Here is a 22,854-nt window from a genome sequence, read left to right on the forward strand (position 1 = left end):
ACAGTAATGCCAAAGAATTCTCTTTGTAATGTCACATACAAAAATCAGGTCTTATTACGTCTTTATTTTTAGAAGACTTACAGTCAAAAACATGTGCTTTGCAGATTAAATGGTATGAAGTAATGCACAGTGTAAATTCACCAGTAAGTACAATATCCCGTGTTTCTATATAAAGGGCTTTCAGGGGCCAATGCCCCTCTCCTAAGCAAGTATGTCCTAAATCTGACCACTGTAACCTCCACAGGTGAAAGCGCAGATTCTCCTCTTTGAACCAGTGGCTGTCACAGCCAGCTCCCTATGCATTTGAGGCCCCTTTTCTGTCTCCAGTGCTTTGTCCTCATTGCATTTGCCCCTGCTAGATGAGATTGTTGAAGAGAAGGGAACAGAACCTCCTGAGTATCCCCATGCCCTCCCTAAGCTCAGGTGTTTGGCTAAAGGGTGTAGTTATTCCTCTTGGGCTGCCACAATGGCCAATGGTTCACCTTAAAAGGCTGCTTCAGATTTGAGTTCAAGGGGAGTGTGGTCCACCATTCCACCACTGACAGCACCTGTGGAGAGTCACTGCATTTCTGACTTTAAGTGCCCAGTGTGAGTGAGAATAAATTAATTTCTCTGCCCTTCATTCTCTTGCTGTCACACACTGCTACATGCATGCAGATCAGAGACCGCTAACAGACCATAAATTGTGACATTTTCCTGTAGTGTTGTATGACCATAACTGTAGGGGTTTTATACAAGAAAGGATGATACCCAGCAATAGCAAATATGAGCTGATGATTGTTTTTGTACTTGCTTTGAAAGCATTGTGGCCAACTTAGTCTATCTGGTCAAATAAAATGTCTCCATTAATACCATAAAGCAGCAGTGATCAATTAAGTAGCAATATGACTTCATTTGTCAGATATGTTTTGTTAGATTACGTGCAAAGTGGTATCAGCATTGTGAGGTCAGCTGTTCTGAAGACCTCTATGATAAATGATTTGTTTTCAGAACTCATCTTGAGAAAGGCACAGTTGCTGTCCTGAACATATTCTCATTCTCAAGCATCAGAGGCAAATTAGGAGGATGCTCAAAAGGTTTTGAAGAGCATTGTATAACCAGTTTATCTGGAGATAAATATTATCTTAGAGAAAGAAAATTATGTATTTCAATATTTGTTGATGTTTTAGTCATCTGGGAATGCGTCACTTTGCAGTTGATATCAGAAAGCTAGATTTGAAGGAAACTTGCCTCCCCCAAAAAATAAATTAAAACCCATAAGATCCAAATAGCAAGTAAAATGCCCCCCTGTTTTGAATGTATAGACTCTATTCCTATCTCAGGTAATCAGAGTGCGTGATGTGTACTGTTATATATTATTGAGCATTGCCTACCTTGTGCTAATATTTTCTGCCAGATTACATGTTACAGTTGTACTCAGGATTTGTGTACTGATTTTATTTTGCAAAGATACAATATCTTTGTTTGATTGCTGAGATACTTCCAGTCTGTATGGAAGATTATTAGCCTAATTCATTGATAATATTGTGGTCCCAGGCGTGTTACTGCTTCACCAAGAGAAAGGTACAAAAGTACAGGAGACCAAGTCCTACCTTTGCAACTAAAATGTATTATTGCAAAAAATAGTAATTAAAAAACCCACCCCAAACCAAACAGCCACTTCCAACTGCCACAAAAAAAAAGGATGAATCACAAGAGTATGACAGAAAATCAGACAACTTCCACCAGAAATGAATTTGCAGTCAGATGAAGAATGTAAAATCTTTTACCTGAAGCACACCAAATGTGTGTGTAGCCAAGGAGTCTCTTTCTGATAAAAACAAGAAGGTACTGCTACATAGGGCAGACACAGAGATGTGAGATGAGGTATCTTTTTTGGAAGTGTGATCTCTCAGTTACCAGTGGTCTGTGAGGACAGGCTTCTAGAGGCAGAGTTCATTTTGTAGATAGTAATCCTTAGTGCATTTTTCTGTAGTGAATTTTTTTGGGAAGTCCTGTCAGAAAGCAAAATCGAGGCAAACAGTGGAATTAGTTTTTTAGGATGAAGCTTGAGTTTTCAAAATGCCATGTGATAGCAGAGGGCTGGACTGGGCAATCAAAGATATTTGTGCCTGCATGGCCTCCTACACCAGAATCTCCTGGTTACAGCATCACTCCAAAACTGATGTTTGGACGAAAATTGAAACTTCATTGAAAAAAATAAGAACACACACCGAAAAAATCCCAAAACAAAACAACAAAAACAAAAACAAAAAACCAACCAAAACAAAACAAACAAACGAACCCCTCCCCAAAACAAACTCCAACACAAAACAAGCAAAACCCCCAACAGATAACTGTAAATTGCTTGTCAAAAGGGAAAGCATTTCTTCCTGAATCATCCCTTTTTAGTTTTATTTTAAATATAAAGTTGCTCTTAAGATTACCCTCAATCAACAGTTTTAATTTCCTATGATCTGTCATCTATATAATATCTGTTAAAGGAAGTTTATTCTTTTGATGGAATAAGGAATTTTAACTCATGGAGAAAAAATATTTTCTTGTTTATAACAGAGCAAATGCAGTATATTTTCAGTTATGGATCTCATGTTTAATTCTATTTATGCTAGCATACCTCCTCCAGAGCAATTCCAGATTTGCACCAGAGAGAGTACTTGTTTTCTTTGCCATTTTCTCATTTCCAATAAACCCATTTGCCATCCATTTGTAGAATTTTATTTTTGAAGATAATGAAGTTGCTCCAACACAAAGAAAAATCATTAGCAGTTTAAAAGAACAGTTAACTAAAATATTGTTTCATATCACATATCAAGTTATTACACCCACTGGTCTTCTATTGCAAAAAAAGTACCTGTCCCAACACTCACAAGACAATCACATGAATCAGTTTGGATCCCAGTGGTATGTTTGTATTTGAAGATTTTTTATTGGAATCTTGAAGCACATAAATTCATTTATCATAGCTACTCTCTATTCCCTGCTGGAGTCTTACACGGCCAGCACAGGTTTCCCAATCAAACACAAATTTACATATTGATTTGATTTATCTTGAGTGCTTGCCTAGGCTTCTTAAGCACACCCTTAGCTTACTGTGTGCTTTCCCCTTATATATTGAAATTAATATTTTGTTGGTAAATATGCGCTAACAGGGTTTTTTTTCCTTTTTTTCCTTGTTCAAGAACTGGTAGAAAAGCAACCTTTTCCTGATTTTGGCTTTTTTTGTTACGTAGAAAATAATGAAACACATCTGTTGGAACCTGAAGTGTTAGAATTTTTGAGAGGTTGCAATGTGCCTGTCCTATAGTTTGCAAAAAAAGATGTGACATGCATGATGTTTGGAAACAGTCAGTGTAGGGGCTTATCAGATTAAAATAAATAAATAAATAGATAAATAAGCCATTAAATGAATTAGAAATTTTGTGAGGGAGTTGCATGCAGATTGAATCAAAATGTGTTGCTCTTGCTAATAATCACATGCAGTAAGAATTATTTCCAGAATTACTGAATGAAATTGTGTCTTTAATTTTGAAATGAGAGGTGAGAACATCCTTACCACTATTGTCTTTAAAACTAGTCATCCCACTGGAGACCCACTGGGGTTTGTGACTTGCTTTTGAGGGCTGTAATAAAGATAACTGTAAGTCATCTATTGGCTGAAATCCATTTGGTTTTAATTTTAGGCAGCCTACAAACTGAAAGAGATTATAAACATGGGTTTTGTCAAGGCAGTTTCGTTTCTAAAATAATTATGATAATTTGTCTTCAAGATTTTACATTTATTGCATCATTCACTTCAGATCCTGATCAAATTTTGGAAAGGTAAAATCACTGCTCTTCTGGACACAGCCTCCCCATGGATTCTGTGATGTGACCTCAACTTTACTAACTAATGGAAGAGAAACATTAATGATGTAATAATTAATTGTGAGCATCTACTGTCAGTTACTTTAAAGCACCAACATTGACAAACCTATTGAAGAAAATAACTGGCATTATTTCTGCAAAGGGAAAATACGAACTCGCTGCACAATGCAAGTGTCTCAGGAGTACAGATTTATATGCTGTGTATGTCTTTAAACTGTGTTGTGATTTTAAAAGAATCTACCAATGCAAATTAATAAATCTCTGTTGACAAACTGCTTAATGAGCCCTATAGTCACAGCTTGATGATTAAGACTCTTGCAATTGACACACAGACAATATAAGTTCTTTGTTACTTCTGAACTTTACAAAATATCGTCTGTAAAGTTACAGCGTTTGATCTTTTAATGCAGAATGAATTTTCTGAGATTCTAGAGCCAAATCTTTAAATAATTCAAAGTTAATTTTAAATGGGCATGTTAATAATTTTATCTGGTGTACTTTTTGTCACAAATGATTTAAAATGTGAAACCTTCAACTTTTTATAATGAAAAACTCTCTGAATTTTTTAACTAACCTACGAAATAGACAGTAATTAAAATACTTTATTGACTTACCTTATAGCAACTCATCTTGAGTGGAAGACAAAGTTGAAATCCAGTATGTCTGCTTTAGGCCATAAAGTGAAATCTAGGCAGAAGTTAGAAGGTTAAATCCAGAAAGCAATTCAAGGGTTCATTCTCTAATGACTATGCAATACTCAAATATGTATAACTCAGTAGGCAAAATCAAGCTCTAAGACTTTCACGGTTGCCAGCATACAACAAAGTGATCTATCTCCAATGTTTTTTCTGCTCTAAAACCATGAGCGACTCACTGAAGGATTTACTTTAACATAGTAATCGGACATAGGCAGCACAAAGCAGAGGAGCAGAAGTCCTCCTGCCCTGCACTCAGAGTCCACCTCTTGTAGCTGCAGTGTCCTCTCAGCATGAGAATTTAGTCTCTCTTTTCCTTAACTGAGAGAAGTGTGATGGGTTGGCCCTGGATTGACACCAGGTGCCCACCAAGCTGCTCCATCACAGAATCACGGAATGGGTAAGGTTGGAAGGGACCACAGTGGGGAACCTGTTTCAATCTCCCTGCTCAAGCAGAGTCATCCTAGAGCACATGGCACAGGATTGTGTCCAGTTCTTGAAGGTCTCCAGTGAGGGAGACTCCACAACCTGTCTTGACAATGGTGCATGGTCACCTGCACAGTAAAGAAGTTCTTCCTCATATTCAGGTGGAACTTCCTGTGCAACTGACCATTGCCTCTTGTCCTAGTGGTTGGCACCACCGAGAAGAATCTTCTTAGCTCCCTCTTTTAGATATTTATACACATTAATGATGTCCTCTCTCACTCATCTTTTCTCAAGGCTGAATGGGCCCAACTCCCTCAATCTTTCCTCATAAGAAAGATGCTCCAGCCCTCCCAGACATCCTCATTGCCCTCTGCTGGACATGCTCCAGGAGCCCTTTTTCTCTGCTGAGGACCCCAGAACTGGACACAGCAGTCCAAATGCGGCCTCACCAGGGCTGGACAGAGGGGCAAGATCATCTCCTTTGACCTGCTGGCAATGCTCTTCCTAATCCACCCCAGGATTTCATTAGCCTTTTTGGTCACAAGGGCACACTGCTGGCTCATGGACAGCTTGTTGTCCACCCGGACTCCCAGGTTCTTCTCCAAAGAGCTACCTTCCAGCAGATCAGCCCCCAACCTGTACTGGTGCAGAGGGTTATTTCTCTTCAGGTGCAAGACCCTGCATTTGCCCTTGTTGAGTTTCAGGAGGTTCTTCTCTGCCCATCTCTCCAACCTGTTGAGGTCCCTCTGAAGGGCCACACAACCCTCTGAGGTATCATCCTCTCCTCCCAGTTTTGTATCATCAGCAAACTTGCTGAGGAGGCATCTGTCCCTTCATCCAAGTCACTGATGAACAAGTTAAACAATATTGGGCCCAGTATAGAACCCTGGAGAACACTACTGGTGACAGGCCTCCTACTAGATTCTGTGCCACTATCACTCCCCTCTTCAACAGGACAGGGGGAGAAAATAAGATGGATAATTAATTCATGGGTGGCAATTTATTAAAGCACAAGTGAAGGTTGTGTATGCACAAGTGAAGAGGGGAAAAAAAAAAGAAATATTTTGCTCTCTACTTCTGACCAGCAAGCAATGTCCAGCCACTTCCTAGAAAGCAGGGCTTCAGCAAACATAGAGGTTGCTCCGAAAGGCAAACATTGTAAATAATGAATGTCCCCCCTTCCACCTCCTTTCTCTTATGTGTGCAGGCATCATATGATATGGAATATCCCTTCAGTCAGTTTGGGTTAGCTGTCTCAGTTGTGTCCTCTCCCAAGATCTTGCACGCCCCCAGCCTACTGGTGAGGTGGGAATGTTGGAGAGACAGTGCTGATGTGTGCCAATGCTGCTCAGCAGTAGCCAAACCACTGGTGTGTTATCAGCTCCTTTCTAGCTACCAACGCAGTGAGGAAAATAATCTTCATCTCAGCTAGACCCATGATAAAAAAGTCAAATCCACATCTTCTAATTTCTCAATATATTCTAACCTGTAGAAGATAAGGAAAGCCCTTCCTTGCATTTCCTGATGGAACTGAGTCATTGGTGTTCTGTCACCAGCTAAAATCCCTAATGCTAAGAGGAGACCACTTGCTTCTGCAGCCTGAGAATTTGTGCTGTGAGGTGGGAGTAAGGAATCCTGAAGTCTTCTTCCTGGGCTGCTCATTGCAAATCTATTTCGTTCATCTTGCCATATTTTGCAATGGAAAATATGGATCTTGTTAAACTGCCTCAAGCCATTGCAGTTTCCAATGAACAGCTGTGGTAACACCACATGCTCTTCTTTTGTGTGTGACTGTCTTTGACACTTCAGCTTTTCCTGTTTGCTCAGTAAGAACATTGAATACCAAACACAGGGATGGTATTTCCACCAAATGGCAGGACTGTTAAATGCCAGGTATTCAAGTGCTGTATGTTTCTGTGGGTCTAGCCCAAATGCGGTGTTGACCATGTCTGACTGACCAGTGACTTTGAGTAGGAAAATTCTGGTCTACAGTTGGTATTGCTGGTACAGTTGGTTGAAGTTGTTTGTTTAGTGTTCATTAAAAAAAATGGTTTTCTTAAAGTAATTAATTCCTACACACCTCATTCACCCTTCACAAAATACCTGTTCAGGATATAGAATAATAATGAAGAAAACAGCTTGCTGTTTTTTGTTGTGCTTCATGTAAAATTATTCAGCAAACCTTTTCTATAATGAATATTTATAATAGATCTATAGCTTGTCACAGGTCTAATCATAAATGGAAAAGATAAAGATATAATGTTATTCAAATAGATCTAATTAAATTAATTGGTTCATTTAGAACTGTGCCACTTCTTGTGCATTTTCCCCATTTCATTTCCACTGCAGTTTCATCATATGTCCTTCATCCAGGTTGAAGCTAGTTTTCCAGCTTACTTACCGGATTAGTTTCATAATGAATAAAGGTTTGAGATACTTTTCCATCCCTGTTTCAAAAAAAGGCAATAAAGGATGTGCATATACTTGTGAACGGGACCAACATTTGTCCACTATACAATGTAAAATGAGCTCTATAGCAAAACTGCTGACCCAACATTAATTTACAGCTTGCGTAAGCTCGGTCAGTATAATAAAGCTTCTTCAGTGCCTATAAGCTATAAATAGGATGCATTTGTCAATTGCCTTGCCCAGGCAAAATGTACTCGCTTTTCACCCTGCACCTGTGTGCCTTTATGTTCTTTAGAATAGCAGTGGCACTGTCTGTTTTCAAATATGTTATCCATCTTTCAAACTAAAAATTCTTCTGTACTTCATTAAAGTCATGCTATCAAACTTTTGTCACCTTAGCACATTCAATAACAAAGTTTCAAAATATCTATTTTTGTAATAAGTGTGCTTATCTTCCAGTGGTCAGGCATGTCTTTGATTACTTACTTGTCTCTGAAACTCATGTGAAACTTTTGCCATGACAGTCTAACAAAGCTTGTCTTTTATACATTACAGCACCTCTCAGAGAAGCATGCCTAGTGTAGGTTCATGAAATGCCTAAAATGTAGAAATAAATAAGGTGTCTAAATTGGGAAGACTGAATTCTAATCTATGTGTTTTCTAAACTGGATTATGCCAATAATTTAAACCCACAAAAAACTACAGAAATTGGCCAGAGTAAGCCATGGTGCCTTATAAACTATATAGCTGTTCTAAAGGATAAAGCCCCCTGACCTATTTTTCTTGATAAATTGTTTACAAGTGCAAACTTTTAATTTGCCTTCTTTTATAGCCCACTGGAAGAAAAAAAAAGTAGTGTGTTTTGGTACACAAGAAGTCTGTGATATACCTCTAGCAATATCTGTGGAACATTTAATTTTCCTTTGAGTTGCTGAGATGCTCTGTTGCCTCTTATGTAAATATAAAAGCCAAGAATTTTTTGATTTCACACAGATATGCAATTGAGATATACTTTAATGAATGCTTTCAAACACTTTCAATTTTTCTTCTTTTTTTTTCTTAAAAATGCAGAATTTAAAACTGTACTTGAAATTATACCTGTTATTAAGAGATATTATTGGTTAATGCATTTCTCTTTGAAGTATCACTCAAGCAGAAATTAAGCAAATTGACCGTGGATATTCAGGCATCTCCATGTAAGGGCTCATTCCTTCTCTAATAGCATGTGTGTGTGAATGGTCTGACTTGCACAGGACACATTTGAAGCAACAGTGTAAAGCCTGTGTAAGCCTCTGTATCTCTGTACCATGAAGGAATAGCTGGAGCCACAGTCAATAGCAAAGTCTTCCTTCTACCCCAGGAACCTCATTGCCCATCAGTGAGAAAAATGCCCTTCATGTCAATTCAGCTCTCCCTGCAACTGGAACCAATCACGATTGTGGTGTTTCATGGGCATTTGAGGGCACAGCACATAATTTCCTTTATCATGGTGACTAAAATGCATCCATCTCTCATTACAAGAAGTATAAGGGCAAGATTGACAGGAACATCTCCATTGTGTGAGGTGAAGTACTGTCATTTTAGTCATGCTATAGATGCCTCTTATAGGTACCCCCGTGGGGTTCTTAAGGAAGAAGATAGCAGAGTAAGGGCTGTGGGCCATTAGATGTTATGGTGGGCTTGGTTCATATTCCCTAGGTAAGCCCCTTCTGCTACAGAATACTCCCAAATGAATAGATCTCAGTACCTGCTCTAGGCACTGCTATACTGCATAGGGGTTAAGTAGGTCTTAAAGGATGGTGTGATGGACTTTCGCTTCCTGGACTTGTGCTGCCATGAAGGATTGAAACTGGCTTGAACAAAGTAAATAATCATTGGAACAGAGAAGTTAAATGTGAGGGAACAACTCCTTCTAGATGGATTAGGAATCTAGCACAGAACTGTTTGGCTAGTTCAGGATGAATTTATAATGAGATTCAGGCGAGCTGAAACTGCATTTGAAGTTGTTAGTGTATTCTCTAGAGGAAGATAAGGACTGGCCCCTGTTTCTAAGGATAATACGAATCTGTGACAAGTAGCTGTACTAATTCTAAGTTGCAACAGAGGTTAACACAGGTTATAGTTTTGTGGTTATAGGTATTTCGGTATTTACATTTAGGGGAAAAACCTTGCTACTCCTGCAGCTGCTATTTTTTTTGTTGAAAGTATTTCGTGAGTATGAAAGTATTACATGACAGCAATTTTAAGATCAGTTTGTTAGAAATACGACTACTCATCACCGTAGGCAGTCTGTGAGTTTCAGAGAATTGTGTTTGTGTAGCCTTTGCTGACATAGGGGATTTTTTTCCATTTGTTTCATTTTTGGCACCTGCTTCATACAACTTCAGTTCTGTGACTTTCAGACATGAGATTGCAATAAGGAATTCTAAATCACTACTTTTCTTTATTTTCGGTCTAAAGAATGATAAATGGGAAGTGGGGACAGCAAGTTAAGCACGAAGTTTTAAACCCTTTTTTAGGACAAGGTTGCTTCAAATTATTATCAGGCTTATTTAATCTGTTTTTTTTCAGCTGTAGTTCAAATGATAGCAACTTTCCATCATCAAAAGTATAGAACTTGAGTGCTTAGCCACATGTACTCTTTAATTGTAAATAGGAGAATGGGAGCAGTAACAGTCACTGACCATCTAACGTCTAAGTGAGCTCAGGATTTCTGTCTCAGGATTTCTGTTCATCTTCCTAGTAGAATGTGTGGATAAGCTTATAATGCTCCAAGGGTGGTTCCCTCCTCACACAGGGCTTGGCAGTATAAAACACATCTCATGAGTTCGAGGGGAAGTTATTTTGGTGAAAGTGATTGTTTATACATGTCACTGAGATCTTGACTAAGGAAATAAGAAAATTAGACCTGAAACTGTCCTGCTTACAGGTTTACATCCATGGCAAAAGAAGCAGAGGATCCTGTGTGAAGGATCATTCAACACAGATGTTGCGATTTTACACTGCCAGGAGAATTAACTTTATCCACTGTTATTATTGCTGTTGTTGTTATTATTATTGCTATTATTGCTCCTATTGTTATTTTCTTCTTACAGGTTATTCATCAGCTTAGACTTTCAGAGAACGAGAGTGTGGCTCTGCAAGAGCTTCTAGATTGGAGGAGAAAGCTATGTGAAGAGAGAGAAGACTGGCAGCAAATCTTGCACAACACTGAGCAAAGAAACACAGCTCCACCTCCACCCCCTTGTAAGAAGCCGACATTGCTGAAGAAGGTAGAAGATACGTCCTGCAACAGACTCTCTTCGGGCATATGGGATACCACCATATGATTCAGATGTGTGTGTTTGCAGACTGTTAGGAATGAAACCAACTGATGACTTCAATCTGCACAATCAGCAAGTTTGCTTCCCTTCACAAAGTGTGCAGGGATTTTTTATAAGCACTAATTCAATAGCACAGGATGGAGGAGCTATTTAGAATTGTTGTGTGTGTGTGTACATGTGTGTGTTTGTTCCTTTCATATATATACATGTATACATATATGTGTGCACCTGTGTGTATATGTATGTATTCGTGTGTATATATGTATGGAGACAAACTGCACTATAAGTACTTAGTGTAAAGGTACATGATAGTCACTTTGAGTTCTCCCACGGACAATGAAGAAACTACAGTAAGCACATGATGATGGGGAGAAGTGACTGACAGACATTTTAAAGAGATCATGAAAGCCTGTGTGCACACTGTACAGCTGTTTTATACAGTACAAAAAATATGTTTCTCGTTCCCTAATGAATGGGTTTATTATATTACATGTATACATATATATATATATATTTCTTTGTAGATGTCTGTGTTCTATTGGCATTGCAAACATGAAGATTATTTACATGTTTATTCCTGGTGTTTTATAACTTTATGCAATTGGTGCTGTCATTTTTTCTTCAAAATACAGGTAATAAATTCAGTACTTGCATTTTTCTTTCATAGTTTATCTTTAACAACATACCAAACAGTTTCAACACTGTGTTATTTTTTTCAGAACTGTCAATATCCTTTCTAAAATCCAATCCTGAAATTCTTGCAAAGCTTCTAAGTGCAGGAGTCATTTGGTGCTGTTCACAGTCACAAATTAGAGACCATTACCTCTTTCCAGTGGACCTGCATTTCTGAATGTGTGAACTGTGAATTCTGCAGTTATATCTCAAATCTTACTTCATTCTGGGTTATGTAAAATAACGAGGCACTCATTTAGATTGTAAGTGTGGTTTGAAATTCATACCTGATTATGCATAAGGTCAGGTGTCAGTGGAAAGATACTTAATGGTAATGAGGTATGAAAATAGGGCTGTGATTTACTGTTACAAGCCAGAAGGCTTTACAGAGGTGGGTATATCAAAGTATTATGTCCTTATTATGGTAGCACAGTGATGCATTTATACCTCAAATTTCATGTAATGAAATGGTTTCAGAATAACAGCATTCTAGTTGGTATACACGAGTTCTGGGCAGTAATGTTAATTTATGAAAAACATGCTGCTGGCAACTCATTAGCTACTGCTCAGCAGTCTTTGAAATACTGCTTTGCCACTAAAACGTGTCATTTATATATATTCACAGATTTTTTTTTTCCTGCACCACTTATTTTTAAGTTCTGGGAGTATGTAGAGCCAATGCGAAACCCTTTTCTTGGTTGTTTGTCCCATTCCTATCAGGATCCACAAAAAACTGTTTCCAATTTTGCGAATGAATATAAAACAAATATTTTCAAATGTAAGCTAGATTTAAAGAAGTGAGCTCACTCTTGGTTGGAATTTGTTGGAAAAGGAAAAAATCCTTAGAGATGTAGGTTTTTCCATCATGTTTGACAGACACTTCAAGCAGGCTGAATATCAAAAAGAAGTTGCTTGTTTGTTTTTACAGGAAAGGAACAAAACAAATTGTTCCCATGGGTATCATCAAGCTGTAGGCAGAATTAAGCACCTTCTCTTGTTAGAGTTTAAAATAGACATTTTGAGTGGACAAGGAAGAGGAGACACCAAGTTAGCTCAGAATTCTACCTTGTTACCGCTGTTAGCTTCACAGAAGTCCTCTTTGTAAGATAGAAAAGGAGGAACTCCAGACTCCTAATCTTACCTTTGACTGATGCAAATGGCTGTAGATCATGACTTTACTCAGAAGGGGCAGGTAACCACTATGAGTGAGGTTATGCAGAAAGCAACTCTCATCTGCAACATAATTATGTCAGAATGAGGTTGTGCCTGGAAGAATTGAGGTTTCTGTCTTTTCACTGAAATAACCAGGGACATACAAAAACTCCACTGTGAGAGCGAAATGAAAAGGCTCCAGAACTGGATGCAAGAGAGCTAATTAACATGACCTTGCAACTATGTTGCTTCCAGTATGCAATTGTTATCCCTACGTGGGACAACATTGCTATACATAATACATAAATGTGTATTGCTGCACAATAACATCCACTCAGCTAGCCTAGCAATCCTGAACACCTCACTGAGCTGAGACATGCAGACATACCCTCAAACTTATTGCTCCTCAAATGGGTCTGGCAAATAGCCCTCTCATAAGCTCTATCATATTGCTAACTCTAGTGCTTACTAGCTGGCTTGGTGACTGGTAGCAATCAATCCACAACAGCCTGGAAATTTAGGACAAGCTGTAAAAACTGACTGAGAAGCCAGTTTAAATCATGCCAAGATCTCTGCCGCTGCACTGAGCTTGCTACAAGCCACCAAGCTATTTGGAAGGTGAGCTTGTGTATCTCTGGATGACACTGTTGCCATTGCTGCACTTGGAATGCAGGAGTACTCAGAGAGGAGAAAATGCATTTGTCAAATGGAGTTTAAAATGCGAAACACTATAAATATACATTATCCCGCTTGCAGTCCTTACTAAGAGTTGTGTTAGAGCTGTGAGAAGCCTCAGCTGCAGGAGCTCAAGAAACCTTTTGCTACTTGTTCAAGGTCTATATTGTGACCTATTACAGCAGTATGAACCAAAGGTGGGAAAAAAGTATGTAGATTTTTTAGCAGTTTTATCAATACAGTTACATGGGAGAAGCCAGTACAAACCTGATTGTGGCAGTCTGATTCTCCAGACAATGAGCATAACCAGTTATTCCCCCATGTGCAGGAGGTCTCTGTACTGTTTTTTGCAAACCTAGGTAAAACATATTTTCTGGGGCTCTTCCTTAAAGTGTGTTATCACAGTGCAATGTGGCAAATTTGAATAGCAGTAGATAGAAGACTTTTTGTTTTGTTTTGTTTTGTTTCAATTTTGGTTTTCATTTCAGGTTACATAATGGCTCACTTTTTACTTGGAAAGATTTTTCAGGATACTCCATTAAAATAAAGTACTATAGGAATAAAGTATTTGGGTTAAAACATGTTTTAAATATTTCTCTAATGGCAGTAAGACACTCTAGAGTGTGACTTATGATGTCATAATTCACACCTAGTGTGTTCATTGGTCCCTTGGCCTTTGGCCTCATGCCTAACAGTGCAATTGGTAGGGAATTATTATACCATAATTCACACCCTACTGTGTCTTACCCCCAGAGGTGTCTTAAAGCTACCAATAAAGTTTATATTGTGTATCAAAATGTGTTTACAGGCCTGGGAAAAATATACTATTGACATTTTGAAATGTTGAGAAGTACTTTTAGCAGAACTGTACAGTGCTTGTAAATTAATCTCCTTAATGGAGTATGCACCAGCCAATTACAGTATTTCTTCAGTATATGAAGTCCTGTCTTGCACATTAAAAAATAGCTTAGATGAAAAAAAGCCTTATGAATTTAATATTCTGAAGGGAAGGATTAAGCTCTATGAGCATGTTAATGCTCTTAATATCCAGTGAACAGTCTGAGATATATTTATCTTTGCAATAAAGCAATTTCAGGATGCTGGGGTTATCATCAGATAACTCCTCCACATTGTGCCTTATTGCTTAATTTTTAAACGTGGAAAAAAATGAAACACCTACCAAATCAATCTGTCCTTCAGCATAAGGTAAGAAAAATTAGATATGTTTTACACTTAAAAAAGTCATTGATCTTAAAGCCAAGGGAATTCTGGAACCATATTAAACCACAATAAAAGAAAAACAACTGCTATTGGCATGAGAAAATTTTTAAAGCCTGTATACCTTACTTGTTATTCCTGAAATAACACTTGGTGTTTTTTAGTTGCTGTAATTCTTATTGCAGATTATAATCAAAACTTTGCTTTTAAAAACTTATTCAGAAGTTCAGAGAAATACATGCACCGATATTTTTCAAAAGATCTATGTACAGCATGAAGTGATAAACCTTTTAAAAATTTGTAATGTTTAAAAACCAATAGTATGGTTGTTGAGTGAATTGCATTTACCTTTTTTTTTTTTGCCAGTGATCCTTTTTTATTCTAAAAGGTTTACTTATTTCATTACTAACTTTATTATACTACAGATTCTTTGTGTGTGGGACAAAGAATTTCATTAACTTGCTAAGAAAGCATAATAGATTGTAGCATAGTTCTAAAGTGATAGTAATAGCCATATTAATTGTAGTTTTTAATTCTACTGTATAGTATTTGCATCCCTAGTAATCCTGTTATTCTTATCTCTAAAAAGCCTGCTAATATCTGAAATGCTCTGAGGAACCTGAAGTAAGTTTTGCCATTCGCCTGTTAAATAATAAATGTAATTAAACTCTGTATAAATCACTTTTCAAGAATGGTGTTAAACATTTAATGGTTTTGTGTTCTAAATATATAGTTTTTAAAAAGAAAACACCTGAGCATAACTATTTGACAGTGGCTGAACAAAACAGAAGGAAATGCTTTTCTTCCAGTTTTGGTGTTCTCTGTATACTCAGGATTTTCATTTTGAGAAGAAATAAATAAATCCCAGTGCTGGCTTATGCTGTGGCTGTGAGAATGAGATCATTAGCAAAGATTGTCTGTCCTCCCACCTGTGGTTTGGCCTTTTCACCAACCACATGAATGTATGCTGGGTCTGGCCAAATTATGAATTTGGCTGTGAAGTGTCATAGGCAAAAGTTTGGTCAAGTCACAATTTGACTTTTTGAGGATTTTTGATTTATTACAGTAAACAACCTCATCTTGAATTAGCTAGAAGTATTTATTTCCACCTGAGGTAGGTTGTTTTGGTTCTCATTTATGGGAAAAAAGTCCCTGCTTAGCACTTTCTTGTTTCCTTTCCTGCCAATTTAGGTTAATTTTCAAACAGAATTTTATGATAAAAAAAAAGAAAAAAAGATTATAAAAAATTACATCATAACTTTTATGTTTATTTTTTGGGACAAAACATTTTCCTTTAAAATACTGAAATAGAATATTGAAATATTTCAACATTTTTCATCTTTTCTAACTGAAATTCTTTGTTGGATGCAGTCTGAATTTACACCTAATTTCAACTCTTCACAAGCATACTTTTTCATAAATCCACTCTTCTCTGAAAAGATCATACTAATAAGTACTTGTTTTGAGATGCAGAAGAACTGCTGAAGTCTTTAGAACTATTGACAGGGAAGATTTTATAAGCACAGGTATATTGCTATCATAGCAATGTTCATGTGACAGTTATTAGCTAATGCTTGTGCCCATACTATTTTTTATTTGGGGTCTAGCCCCTTATCAGTCTGCCTGGATATGTAGTTACCTGTCTCCTGATAGTCATTAGAGTACAGAAAGAGAAGTGCTGAATCTACCATATACTCCCACAGAAAGGGGAGAAATGTGCTGCAGACTGTTTCTAATTGACACTTAATATAAATTACTTACATGTTTCCAAAAATGGAAATTGGAATGCAAGTTTCTCACTGTTCAAACCACTAGGCTAGAAAGTTGTGGCAAGGAAATAGCCACAGCTATTAAATGAACCCTATGGAGGTATAGCTCCTCTGTCTCACAACGTAGTATAACTTGGTGGTCACAAATTATTTCAAAAACTAGGGGACCTGATTTTGCACCCTTTTGGGAAGGCAACTGCATGTGGACTGTTTGAATTAAAACTATCTTTAGTTGGTTTTAGCGCAGAACCTCCCAAACAGAGTCTGGGTCTGTCTATTTATTAGGTCTGAGCCTAATAAATCAGATAGAAAGGCGAGAGGTTGTCTAATGTGACAGGACTAAGATAGGAAAACATTTGTTGGTGGACGGATAAGTTTGGATAAGTGCTTTGGAAATCTCCAGATATCATGACCTTCCTCAAAGTTCTGACCAGCATCCTGCATATAAATTTTGTCTATATCCTTGTTTTATGAATCTAGTCCCAGTCAGTCCATGCAGTTAAAAATACCTTGAGTAGAAATTACTTCTCTAGTAATCTTAATTTATTATATTTTAGTACCACAAGTCTAGCTTTTATTAATATGGCTCCCATGTCTGTGATATGAACTTAGCATTTAGAAAAGGCAAAAGCTAAAACAGGACAATATTGAAAATAAGTGCATTTGAAACATATATTCTGGGTCCATGCTGAGATCAGGGCTCCCCAAGCCTTAGAAGTACTGTAAGTAACATGAGAGATGCCATATCATCAAAGATCAAGACAGCGTTCCAAAAATAGCTCTCAAAGTTTAAAGACTTCCTTCTACCTTGATTTGCTGTCCTACAATCCCCGAGTTCTCATCAGGTATGAGTAGTTACCAAAGTCAGACATCATACAGCTTGAAAAGTAAGCATCATTTGTCTCCTGGGGGAGACAAACATCCAGACCTCAGCTTCTCTGAGGTGGGAAAGACATTCTGTTTAGTTGATCAAAGGCACAATGATGGATGTTTCATATCAAATATCTCATATAGATGTGCTTGCTTTTCTAGACCAGCTAAAACACTCTTCACCAGGCTTATTTGTTCTGCAGCATTGCTGATTTGTACCTGGGGAATATGGGTCTAGTTTAAGTCCATGATTTTACAAAGATCTTCAGTTAAATTCAGCATTTGACCCCAGCTGATTTTTTAGACCCACAGGTGGTTTACTTATTTTTGTGCATGTACAAGATTCCTGCCAAACATCCATATTATGCTCTGCCTAGAAACACACACCAAAAAAAAAAAAAAGAAGAAAAGGAATTAATCATGGCAAATTTATATATACTGTTTTATGTAATCCCTGTATAGGAATAAAACACCAGATCCTGGTGAGGATTTGGATCTCATAAGGAAATTACACAAGACCTGCCTTTCAGGTGCCTTGTCGCTGACACTTGGGTTTCTATATTGTCCATTCTGGACTCCATCTGACTCCATATTTCTCATGGTGAAAGAAACACTGTACTTAAGGGAGAAAAGGAGAATTGTAGAATCAAAATTTTTTAGGTTTGGAAAGATCTCTAAGTTCATTGAGTCCAACCATAAACCCAACACTGCCAAGTCTACCACTAAACCATGTCCCTAAGCGTCTCATCTACAAGTCTTTTAAATACCTCTAAAGATGCTACTGCTAATTTAAGCCTCCCTGGCACAATTTGAGGCCTTATCTATCACTTGTTACTATCCTATCCTATCACTTGCTACTTGTGACAAGAGACTGACTCCCAGCTTACTACAACTTTTTTGTGAAGTTGTACAGGGTGGTAAGGCTGGCTTCCTTTGCCACAAAGGCATGCTGTTGAAACTTTTTGCCCTGATGGACAAAGCTGTTTCCTATCCAATCAGCACCCAACCTGTTCTGTTGCATAGGGATTTTCCACTGCTAATGCAAAACTTAAATTTGTATTTGAACAACATTAATCTTCTGCCAGCCCATTCCTTCAGGTTGCTAGTACCCACTGAACATCAGCCCTGTCCTCCAGAGGTTTACTGAAGCATTGACTCCTCTTCATCCCACTGCATACACAGAATTTGTTGTCTATTATCCACAAATGTATTGATTGTTCAGCTAATTAATAAAGATAGTATTTTCCCCAGTATTACCTCAATCATATCTCATCAGTTTGGTTATAGGGTGCTGTGGTAGACAGTACCTTGGTTCACAATAAAGTAGATAAAGAGGTGATTGAAAATGAGTTCTTAGGAAGTTATCACTGGCAAACTGGCAGGGAGGAGAGATTCCGCATAGGATCTCTTCTTAAGAGGCATCTGAGACCCACTTCTTTTCCAAATATTTGTTATTTGAGTGGATGCCTGATGCTGGGGCAAAATTCAAAGTGATGATATAAAAACTGCCAGAGGTTCTTCTGCAGTGTGGGAAAATAAGAGATGCTTGTTTCACCCCTGATGAAGAAAAGCATGTCCACAATCTCAGAGACAACAGAGCTTCAAGACTCAAAGCTCTCCAGAGAGGAAGGGAAAAAAATCAGTTTTGGAAGACCAATCTAGGAACTGAGTAGACTAGTGGAGTTTGTGTGTAATGTGTTGAGATGGTGACCTACGGCACACAGCACTCGGCATGAAAAAAAGTATTGTCATAAATGTGGTATCACACAGAGATACACTTTGTGAATGTGTGTGTGTCCGTGTGTCTCTTTTACTGTCCGTAAATTTAACGTGTGCTCCTTAGTAAGTACGACTACAAATAAAACCCTTATAGGAATACTAAGATTCTCAACTAAAACTTGGCAAAGGGTCTGCAGATTATATTCCGTTATATGCCTTCATGCATTAGAAATGTTTTCCTTTCCCTGTACAATCCATGCATGATAGCTACAAACCCTGTTATTTGGAGAAATAATACTCCCCATGTCTCCCTCTGCTTTTCATACACAGAAATGATAAGTGGGTGAGAGTTCTGTGAGGAGATAGAGCAAGATTTAACTCTGTTTAGATGCAAACAGAAAACGTATCAAAGGTACCACTGGACAGGGAAGTAGTTTCACAAGACTATGATGGCTGAAAATGAGGAAACAATTGTTACTTTTCTAGGATGAAAAAGACTTTTTTCATACATATAAGTTGCAGACAAACTTACATTAATTATAGAATCATAGAAGTCTTTAGGTTGGAAAAGACCTAAGAAAAAAGTTCTTGAAACTGCCAAGAGTTATCTCTTTATCCAGATACTGCTATTACAAGATCCATTTTGCTTTGTTGCAGCCTTGACATGAAGGCACATGAAGATTGAGAGTAGCCCTGAGGAGAAGGACTTGGGGATGTTGGTTGACAAGAAGTTCAACATGACCCATCATGTCCACTTGCCATCTGGAAAGCCAACCATGTCCTGAACTACATCAAAAGCAGCATGGCCAGCAGGTCAAAGGAAGTGATCCTCCCCCTCTACTCTGCCCTTGTGATACTCCACCTGGAGTACTTCATTGAGCTCTGGGGGCCCCAGCACAGAAAGGACATGAATTGTTGGAATCAGTCTGGAGGAAGAAGATGATCAGAGGGCTGGAGCTCCTCTCCTATGAGAGCAGCAAGAGAGAGTTGGGATTGTTCATCCTGGAGAGAGAAGAGAGACTTTATAGCACTTTGCAGTACTTAAAGGGGGCCTGTACAAGAGAGCTGGAGAAGGACTTTTATGAAGGCATGTAATGGCTTTAAACTGAAAGAGCATAGACTTAGATTAGATATCAGGAAGAAATTCTTTACAATGAGGGTGGTGAGACACTGGAACAGGTTTCCCAGAGACATTGTGGTTGTCCCAGTCATGGAAGTATTTGAGACCAGGTTGGATAGGGATTTGGGCACACCCTTGTCTAGTGGAAGATGTCCCTGCCATGGCAGAGGAGTTGGAACCAGGTGATCTTTAAGGTTCCTTCCATCCCAAACTATTCTGTCATTCTATGATATCACCTTTAAAATATGATAAGGTAAACCTCTGTAATCATTCAGCTTTCAAGGTCAGTGAGACTTGCTGAGCTGTGATAACTCCCTAGCAGGTGATGAAGCCATGAACTCATTTCCCCACAGGATTTCAAACTGCCAACAAGTTGTAGCAAAAGTTCTCACTTAGTATAAGCACTGAATGTTGTCCTATATATAGAAGACAAAAGACATGCTGCTGCTTTCATAAAGGCTCTTCTCAATTATAAATGGGTACTTAATAGATAAGAGAATGTCTCTCACCTTGCCTGAGATTAGTTGGTCTTGAAGAGGCTATTTCATTATCAGAAACAAGTGGGAACTACCACAGAAAATCTTTCCCACAGCTTGTTGGGGTCAAGTGACTAGCTCTGAGAACTCATTATGGCCTCTAATAAAAGCATAGCTCCTTGTTTCTAATTGCAGAACCTAGTTCAGCACAATTCCTAATTTAAACACATGTAAACACATAGAGGGGTATAAAACCCACAGGTTATGACCAAGAGCACTTGCAACTGGAAAGGGTCACTCGAAGTTTCTGATTTCAATCTGATCATTGACCTCCATAGTAGTGAACTTTATGCAAAGTGTGCCCTGAAAACTTTGGTAGGCAAGATGCTTGTGGTTTTGGAAGTTTTTCTTTTCCCCCTGATTACAAAGTAAAATAATTCAGTTTAAAATCTCAGACATTAACCTGTAGTGAAGTGCAAAAGTGAAAAAGTGAGCAAGCAGGATCAGCACAGATAAAGATTCAGTGGAAGTCATAAGTGTTTTTGCTGTAGATTGTGCAAGACATGGCTGAAATTTACTCCTGAAGGGTAGTTTGGTTCTGGGAGTTGGCAGGAACATTCTTATCTCATAGATCTGCTCATTCCATATGCTTAGCTTTACCTGCTCTTTTTAAAGACAAAAAAAAAAAAGCAGTTTACCTACTTTTAGAACTCCTAAACAGTCAACACATAAACAAATAGCTGTGCAATCATTTTTCCAGTGTGCTTCATCATTTCACTTCAGCTCAGTTGAATCACTGAGAATTTTTGCAGTGGAAATCAGGATAACTACTAATCAACAATTTATTCTTCAAAAATTTAAGTCTGCATGTGTTCAGTAAGGCAGGCTAAGTTGTCTCTGCGCTTCTGAAAAACACTCCCATTATTTATCAATATGATGAAAGACAATTTGTTCCCCTCATTTGACTCTCACCTCCTACACAGATAGAAATACTTGTACTTCTACAGTGCTGTTTCTAGTGTACAACAAGACATCTACTAACATTTTTGAGGCACCTATTGAACATACTTGTTGCTTCAGATTCTTTTACAGTATAAGAGACATAACTCCTGTAGCATAACAGGATAACTAGTAAATTCACAGTTCTGTGAATGTTAATGTCATAAACTGTTAATACACAGTATGATCTGAAGGATTGTGATTGAGATGAAATCTCTTTCCCAGTCATATAGACCACTGTGCACTCACACTGATCATGTTATGAGGAATAAGAGTTTCAAAACTGTCATCTTGTCGCTATGAAACCATATCTTCACCCTAAGTTTACTTGTGTTCTTTCAAAAGAAGCTGCATTAGCACCTAAGGGAACTGTATACTATGAAATAAGAATAGAATGGCATTAACCACAAAGTTCCCATGGTTTATTAGATGCCAACAAATAAAAACAACTTGGAACCTTTCTGCTTTCAGTTCTTACCACTTTTCATTCAAATTGAAGTTTTAACCATTCAGGATCAGTATAAAATGGAGTTGAAAAAACATTTCTACTTCATTATGTGCAGCAAAAAAAGGATTGTAGAACAGAGAACTATTTTCCATCTCTCCTCTGGATATGGTCATTATTTACCGAAGGCTGTTTTGTAACACAGTGACCATCTGTCAGTAAGCACTGAAAACACTCAATCATGCTGTCTGTTACTGTTAAAATGCCACAATCAGTGACTGTTGCGAGGGATTAATAGATTTTTTTTTTTCTCTAAGAACAATTACATATTTAGAAGGCCAAATTTACTCTCATTAAATTTGATATAAATCCTGATCTGCTCCACTGGAATCCAGGTATCATCTCTAGATTTATAGCAGTGTAGCAAATATCAGTCTTTGACCCAGACCTTTAATTGGAGAATACCAGAGAAAGAGCTCCTTTTCAATTAGTTTTTTTAAATATCTGTGGTGGAAAAAAAATATGCTTAACTTAAATTACATAATGAAAAGAACTGGAACCATGTTTTCTTCCCATATTGAAGGGACAGCTCAAAATTATGATCTGCTACTCTGCAGAAAGGTACATACAATTGTTGTTCAAGAGGTTCAGTTTGCAGTTACATTAATTAAGCTGTTCATTTGAATGTTGCATCCCATTTCTTTGTGTACACTTGGTCAGGAGCATAGACACTCAAATGAACCAGCAGCTGCAGTAGCAGACCCAGTATCACAACTGGGTGTAATTCTGCACAAATCCCTATAATTAAACCCTTCAGGGAAAGTCTGGAATGAGATTTGTTCAAATGCAGCCATGTGATTACAAGTGCATCATTAACTTTTTTTTTTAATATATATAAAGGGAAGTGGTGCCCTCAGGGTGGCAGAATGAGTGAGAAATATGGCCTACACATTGAAAGTCATATGCTATACAAGGATGGGAAAATATTTCTTAATTGAAAACCCCCCTCTCCATATCATTTG

At 37.9% G+C, this 22,854-nt stretch overlaps 1 protein-coding gene across 4 annotated transcripts in view; it reads left to right on the forward strand.

The window, feature by feature from the left end:
• The window catches only part of MYO16 (myosin XVI), a 355,407-nt gene extending 335,886 nt beyond the window's left edge, over window positions 1–19,521 (forward strand). For 3 of the 4 annotated variants that reach the window (XM_051772798.1, XM_051772799.1, XM_051772796.1), the window contains exon 35: window positions 10,490–15,350. In XM_051772798.1, coding sequence (XP_051628758.1) covers window positions 10,490–10,723 — 234 coding nt within the window. In that variant the 3' untranslated portion in view covers window positions 10,724–15,350. Of the gene's footprint in view, window positions 1–10,489; window positions 15,351–19,449 lie in introns of those variants that run through there. The other variant, XM_051772797.1, reaches the window with a different exon arrangement.
• The last annotated feature ends 3,333 nt before the right edge of the window (window positions 19,522–22,854 follow it).

This window comes from Manacus candei, unplaced genomic scaffold (genome assembly GCF_025592945.1).
Source record: "Manacus candei isolate 608988 ecotype Guabito, Panama unplaced genomic scaffold, ASM2559294v1 h1tg000159l, whole genome shotgun sequence".
Classification (NCBI taxonomy): domain Eukaryota; kingdom Metazoa; phylum Chordata; class Aves; order Passeriformes; family Pipridae; genus Manacus; species Manacus candei.